This window comes from Asparagus officinalis, chromosome 1, assembly GCF_001876935.1.
Source record: "Asparagus officinalis chromosome 1, Aspof.V1, whole genome shotgun sequence".
NCBI lineage: Eukaryota > Viridiplantae > Streptophyta > Magnoliopsida > Asparagales > Asparagaceae > Asparagus > Asparagus officinalis.
In genome coordinates, this window is record NC_033794.1 from 120907896 (window position 1) to 120915626 (window position 7731).

At 35.1% G+C, this 7731-nt stretch overlaps 1 protein-coding gene across 1 annotated transcript in view; it reads right to left on the bottom strand.

Moving 5' to 3' along the window:
- The window catches only part of LOC109829223 (3beta-hydroxysteroid-dehydrogenase/decarboxylase), an 8169-nt gene extending 1977 nt beyond the window's left edge, over positions 1-6192 (bottom strand). Inside the window, exons 1-8 of the mRNA XM_020396386.1 lie at positions 6076-6192; positions 3130-3219; positions 2897-3030; positions 2622-2792; positions 1451-1576; positions 1276-1355; positions 494-692; positions 300-396 (exon numbers count right to left, since the gene is read on the bottom strand). Coding sequence (XP_020251975.1) covers positions 300-396; positions 494-692; positions 1276-1355; positions 1451-1576; positions 2622-2792; positions 2897-3030; positions 3130-3190 — 868 coding nt within the window. The 5' untranslated portion in view covers positions 3191-3219; positions 6076-6192. The remainder of the gene's footprint in view (positions 1-299; positions 397-493; positions 693-1275; positions 1356-1450; positions 1577-2621; positions 2793-2896; positions 3031-3129; positions 3220-6075) is intronic.

The window sequence follows — 7731 nt, forward strand, 5'->3', positions numbered from 1 at the left end:
CCCCCCCCCCCCCACACACACACACAAAACACACACCCACACCCACTTTTCAATTTCTAGTCAAATCATCATCATTTTTGGATGTAATCATCAATTCTTAATACATCACATGAAAGTTTATATTGGAGCGCATATAATTGTGGTATTCTATGATATCAGCTTGGACATCCAGGTTATTTTGTAGAAATTAAAAGAGAAAGGATGTCACTTTTAAAACAATAGGGGGTTTTCTGTCAATCACGCAAAATTTAGGGGATTTTTCTGTATTTACCAATGACATAAACCCTTAACATCCTTACCTTTTCCACTCCCAAGAATGACAGAAGCTTTAGATGTGCCACTTCGAGGGACAGCTCTCAAGTGTGAGTACGAATCAATTGTCCTCTTCAGACCTTCCTACAATTACATAAAAAATCTCAGAGCAATCATGGTAGAAAAATCGAAGCTCTATGCTTGAGGCTAAAAAAGATGAAGAGTTTTATAGAGACGAAACCTTGAGTGGTACAATAGGTTCATAATCTAGCTGAACCCTGGCTTTAGTACAACTGAAAGTTCTGTTACATGAGAGAAGTCTAATTCTGGAAGGTGTTAGCTGGGGCACACGCATCCCATATCGAGAGAAGACCTTATAGGTTAGCTCTACTAAATGGGCTATAGGCATCATAACAGAGACTGGAATGTGTATGCTTGGCCTGCAAATAAAATAAATTCAAAGAATGAAACACGCTGATGGCAGCGTTACATTTTGAATTGATAGATAATATTTCAGATTATGAATTTTCCAGCTAACCACCCTTGCACTTTTTAAGTAACATAAAAAGAAAAATTTTCCTATGCAAGAACTGAATTTATTGGAAGAATTATGAGCAGAACAGCTATTAAGTTCTTTTATTATAATATGCATATGAATTACCTGAAGATATAATTCGGGGAAAAAACACATGGATTATGCAAAGTTCAGAGAAGAAAAAAAATATGAGGACTGCAACTTTTCCAAGATTCTCAATTTTCAAATTGCTGTTTAACTAAAAAGTTTCCCAACAGTTACTAAAATTTTAATTGTATATAGGCTTTAGTGGAACAAGTTACCCTCTAGAATATTCGATGTATGACTCTTGAGGCATAGAAGCTAAACTAAACATCAGCTTCTTTTGGTATAAGACAAAATATTACTTGATTTACTATAGCCACTCTGAGAACAGGTGCAGCCAAGAGCATAATACAAATTTCCAAATTAGAACAGCAAATTTGCATGAGCATGGATGTTATGTGCACCTTTCATATCCAAGGCCTTCAACAATAAGTGAGACAAACTCCCAAAACTTTATCGGTTCATTATTTGTAATGAAATAAGCCTGCATGTACGCATCATATTAAGCTATCATAAGTTAGAAAAAATGTCAAGCTTACCATCATAAAAGGAATAACATTGACAACCAAGCCAAAATACCTGTCCAGCTGCTTTCTCTGCACGAGGGCCACCAGCTGCTAGAGTTCGCTCTGCACAGACATGGCCATATGCCACATTTTCCACATATGTGAAGTCATACAAATTGTTGCCATCACCAATAATGTACTGATACCATCAGTATTCCACAACAGTGGGAAAAAGTGGAAATAGAATAAGTCTCTATTCTCAACTAGTTTCCTGATAAAAGATACCAACATACTTGCTCATACTCCATATATGTTATCTAACCATGAACTGTGGTAATAAACAACCAAAATTGCTAACAGAATGATGAATTATCTAGCAGACTCAGTGGGGATTGAGAATAAGCGACCTTAAATATGATTCAAGTATTAATAAGGTGCAGCTGTGGGCAGAAGGATAGTAGCAGAGAAGCAATTTGTGCGTTACTCCTCAAATACTAAGGTACTTCATTCAATAAATTTCCATGGAAGTAGGAATAAACATACAAGTAAAATTAGAGAGAGAAAAGTTAGAAAGGTCAAATATCACAAAACTGCTAAATCTCATATGTTTTTGTATCTCTATCAACATTGAAGTAGTTAAAATATTCTTAAGAAACATCATCATATTGCAGTTAGGCAACTACGAACTGTACAAATTTACATGAGCAACCTTCATTACATCCTACAAGGCATAATCTTTCTTTGCAGTAGGCCTTCACATAATCACACTGAATAAACAAATAAATGTTTCAGGAACATCATTTTTATATTTAATGTAAGCAGCACAAAAATTGCCTTCAACAAAATGGTTCGTTCAATACAGGAAGTTTTTTGCTAATGAAAACCAAAATTTCAAGCGCCTTGATTCACATAAGAATTCAGAATATGCCTCCCCAGTCCCATGAACATGAAATACTCAACTTCATGGCACACATCGTCAAAGCAGTCAAACAGAATCACACTCCCAATTAGAAAAACACTTAATGGGCATTAACATAAAGCATTAGAAATAAACTACACGAAGGACGCTTCCTGCATATCAAACACAATGCTTAAGGTGACTGCGCTATAAATTTTCTAAATAGAACAGGCTGAACAAGAGAAGCGAACAATAACAAACACATTATCATGTCAGCCGGTACAAACTGAAGGGGATAATTTAGGACCTGAATGCAAGTATTAAGATGCAAATTGATGTGCATTACCTTAGATTTCCCAGCCTTTGCAGCAGAAGCCAGTGACGGTACCAAAAGCCTATCGCCAGGACCAAATATACTACTAGGACGAATGCAACAAGTGAGGAGTCCATCTTTACCATTTGCCTTTAATACCAACTTTTCACCTTCTGCTTTAGTCTCCGAATAAGAATCATTGAACTGGAGGTAAAAAAAAAAAAATCAGATTACAACCTAACCTCAATATGTGATATATAGATTATTAACATTGCCTTTGACTGGCTAAGAAATATCAATACAATTACCTTCTCTGGGTAAGACATTGTTTCCATTCCATCAAAAATTCCATGAACACCATCAAAGACGACACTAGGCGAACTTGTGTAAATAAGCCTTTTGACTTTACATTCTATGCAAGCATCGATAACATTTTTTGTTCCTGTAAATATATGAAATTAAGCATTATGCTTAGGTAGAACTTTTGTCATCTAGATGGCTCATGATAAAAATGAGATACAGAGAACTTTGAGAATCTAACCTTCTACGTTGACTGAATAATGAAGCTGATAGTTATTGATGGATGAATCAGGAGCAGCCATGTGGAAGACAACCTCTGCTCCTTCAAATGCTGTGATAAAGGGGGTTATGGAAATTATATAGTTAATACTGGTAAAGTAAAGCAATGGGCTAAACTCAGAAGCGTGATGTTCTAAAACAATGTGCTAAACACGGAAGACAACCTATGCTCCTTCAAATGCTGTGATAAATAGGGTTATGGAAGTATAGTTAATAATGGTAAGCTAAAACAATGTGCTAAACATAGAAGCATGATGTTCTCTTTAAGTAATAATTAATTAACTAGGTTACAATATAATTTGCCATCGTAACACCAGGGATATTAATGAAGCTAAGACATTTGAAACAGCCTTTTGGATATAACTGTAATCATGTTTTAAGATCGTTACAAGCACTTTCATTTGAAAAGGCATTGAACTACTAAGTACTAAAACCAACAATTCAGAATATTGCTTTTAATTAAATACAAAAGAAAGAATAGGATTCAAGCAAAGCAAGAATCACAAGCCACGAATTCCAAACTTTCTACAAAGTAAAAAAGATTGAACTGGAAATAACTGACTGTTTCAAAAATCAACTACTTCTCCAAAACCATCCAAAATATTATACCCCATATATACATCAAAAGGAACCTAGACTTATTTACTCATTAAACTCACCAATATGATAAACTGAGTAAACACTTCAAAAGATGTAAAGGAAAACTAATGACCTAACCTAGCCTAAAGTCTTCCTAATTAGTGGAAAACAATCTTCAAATGGATGCATAACTCATAATTCTTGATGAAGTAGCAACAATATAAGTTCCAAAATTCAAAATCAATGTAGGAGTCCTAATCTATTTAGGTCCTATAAGCATCTTAGTATATATATAATATATTTATATATATATAATTATATATAGATATTTAGAGAGCCCAAAACTTTGTGCAACTATATAGTGGATAGGCAAAAGTTGCTCCACTAAACTTTTTAGCCACCTTTTTCATATTGCCTATGGGAATTTTCCCTTTTGGTGGCCTGCATGATATCGATAAAGGTTTTTTAATGTAATCAAATGAGTGGCTATGGAAGTTTGTACATCAACTTAAGTTTGATATAGAATTTTTACTATATTATATATCTAATATACATATTATATATTATATTATATATATATATATATTAAGTATATATATATAAAGGCACAAAATATCACTAACCTGGAGGGGAGTGTAAGCACAACACAGGCATCTTCTCAAACTCTTCCAGACACTTAGGGTGTGTTTGGCAACTTCACACTAATTTAGTTAAGACTTTAATTGGATTAGGATTGAACCAAGGCAGGGGTGGTCCAAAGTTATCCTAGTTAAGAGCCTCTTTTTTGAACTAAGAGTATATTTTTTCGAACTAAAAAATTAGTCCAATCTTGTACACGTTTTGGCCAAACACATTTTGAAGCCCTTAAACCAAGTGAGTTCTATTCTTGTTAGTTTGTGAGCTGCCAAACAGGCCGTTATAGATTACCTGACCTAATATTCTAAGAATTTTTTTACATAAGAACGTAGTAAAATATTCATGACTTTCAACATGGATTTGGAACAACAAATTAAAATTACGACCACAGAGACAACTAACAAATATATCTAACAAAAAAAATTAATGCATTCAATTTCATGTACCTGTCGGATTCTCGCAGTTCAAACTAATGAAACTTTAAATTCCCTTGGCATTAAAACCAGTATGAACAACATCAAAACAATGCCTTTTGTCAGGTTTAATGTTTAGAACTCTTCTTTCTTCTTCTTAAGTACAATCAACTACAACACCCATCTCTTAAACCCATTGAGACAAGTTGGAAAGTCAAATGAACATCTAATTATAAGTTTAAATGTGGTTCAAAACAAGTTAAATTTAAGTTTGAGCTACAAATACCAAGATGACCACAATTTGAAAATAATACTAAATTGCTATGTGGCCTCACATAAGCTCAGTTTCAGGCTTTTCTTGAATCATACAACTACATGCAGTCAAATTAGGCTATACATGAACATATGGCTAATCCAATGGATTAGGATCCTCTCTACTACTAAAAATTAATGGAAATGCCACTGCTTTTAAATCAACCCGTTGATTGCTTAATAAATCATTGTGGTCTGTTTTCTTGATTACAAAATAGGAACGAGTGTAATGCATGGGTGTGTGGTAAGTGTTATGTTTGGAATGAATCACAAATGTACACAACTATCCATTAATTAAACAATCAACGATGAAATTAAAAGTAGTGATATCTCCTAAACAATTCTTGTTTCAGAAAAAAAAATTCCTAAACAAGCTCACTCTATATCATTATCATCAACCCGAGCTACTATAACAAGACATGTATGCCTATGACGATTTTTTAAGCTTGATAAAATTTACCGTTAAAATCTTGTGCACCATCCGTGGTAATTGATTACTCTACATCTTTGGAGTTCTTAAACAAAATATATAAATATTGATAATTAAGGTTGAATAGCAGTAGTTGAAAGAGTAAATCTTGATAGCTACAAGAAAAAAAGAAAGAAAGAAACTAACTTTGATTATTTCGCCTTCTTCATTAACAAAAAAGAATCTGAGCTTCTAGTACTTTTGGTTGGAAACCAGCTCTATCTTCCTTAATCGTTGAGGTTTACAACTGAAAATCAAGTATTTGACCTTAATTAAATGTAAAAAATCTCTCCTTTTTAATATTTTGAGATACAATCTAGCTGAACTTAACAGTATCATACTCTTCGTGGACAAAATCATAAGGAAAAGAAACTAAACTTTGATCGCTACAGAAAAATTCACTAAAATTAAGAAGTACTCCCCTTTCCCTAATCGAATCTATCCACAAATAATTGAAGATAAAACAAAATTAAAGAAACAATTGGGCTCAGGATCCAACCTTTAACGACTTCGTCTCTCTTGCGGAGATCGGCAGACACGTAAATAGCGCGCCCGGAGCGGAGAGCCTCGCCGACGGGGCCCACATCCTCGGCTGGATCGAGAAGCTTATGTTGGGAGCCAGATCGGGACGGACCAACATGTTCGTCAGATTTTGAATAGCATCTCGACTAGGATGGCGGGCGCGAGCCCTACCGCGGACACACACGCTACTTCTCATTGCTTGGAGCGTCTGGGTTCTCTGGAGCGGAGGACGGACTCGAGAGGGAGCGAAGTAGTGGGAGGTTTTGGAAGTAGATTTACAACTCGTTAGATCACGTGTTCTTTTTAAAGGTTTGAGGCTGCACGTGTTAGGATCTTGAGAAAATAGAACGCAAATTTTCAACAACCATTTTGATTTAAGTTCAAAAAACGACTGTTTCTATAGTTATTAGAAAAACTGACCTGGTTTCAGCACTAGTCGCGTGAAACAGGTCGTGTTTTCTAAAAATTTTACGAAACTTCACGGGAGTTCAACTCCCGTTAGAAGTTTAGCATACTTTTAAACTCACCGGAGTTGAACTCCCGTAGAAGTTTATTTACATTAATTAACCCCCCCATTTACTCACGGGAGTTGAACTCCGTGAGTTAGGAAATCCCAGCGAGTATTTCGCTGGAAAAATTAGCCTGCAGCTTCACCGGGAGTTCAATCCCGTGAAGATGGAGGCCAGATTTTCCAGCGCTCGCTACTCGCTGGGATTCTTACCTGAACTCACGTGAAACTGGAGGCAGATTTTCTAGCGAGTACTCCTGGGGATTTTACCGCTGCAGCTTTCACGGGAGTTGACTCCGTGAACTTGCGGCCTATAAACCGGAGCGCAGACCTCCCACCGTCAGTTCTCTCTCCCCCGCAACCAGCCCCCAAACGCCTAACCTTCTTCCGCCGCCGTCCCATCATTCCGACCCCAGCCCCAAATCGATGCCGCCTTGACTTCGACCGCTAGCCTCGTTTCCCCGACGCTCGGTCCCTTGATTCGACCGCCGAACCTGCCAACTTCGCCGGATTTCGACATTTGAGTAAATATCCTCCAAAAATTAGTTTTCTATTCAATTCTTGTATTTTCTCGCTATTTAATGGTGATTACATTAAAAAAAAATTATATTTTAGAATTTAATTGTGAAATTTTTATGAATTATGTGAAGAAACTTAGAATATATCTTTGTCGATTTATAGGGTAAATCTTCATAATGTAAAATAAGTGTTACTTCATATTATGACATCTAATTTTATTAAAAGAAAAGTTATGTTATCATAATTTTGTCGATTTTAGAATTTTATTGTGAAATAAGTTAATGAAGATTATAAAAATCCTAAACATTAGTGCTATATATCAATTAGATTTGAGATTTAATTGTGAATTTTATGATTATGTGAAGAAAACTTAAATATATTTCGAGGTTATGAGGGTAAATTATCAATAATGTAAACAAATAGTGTTACTTACATATGTATGAGTGACATCGTATAAATGAAACCGGTATACTGAATTTGTAAAAAATTATGGAATCCTAAATTGATAAAGGATTTAATTTTCATAGTAACAAAGTAAATTTTAAAGTCTTTTCGTGGTAATATTGAGTCTTGAATGTTTTACTCATGTCAAGAGGTAATGATGAA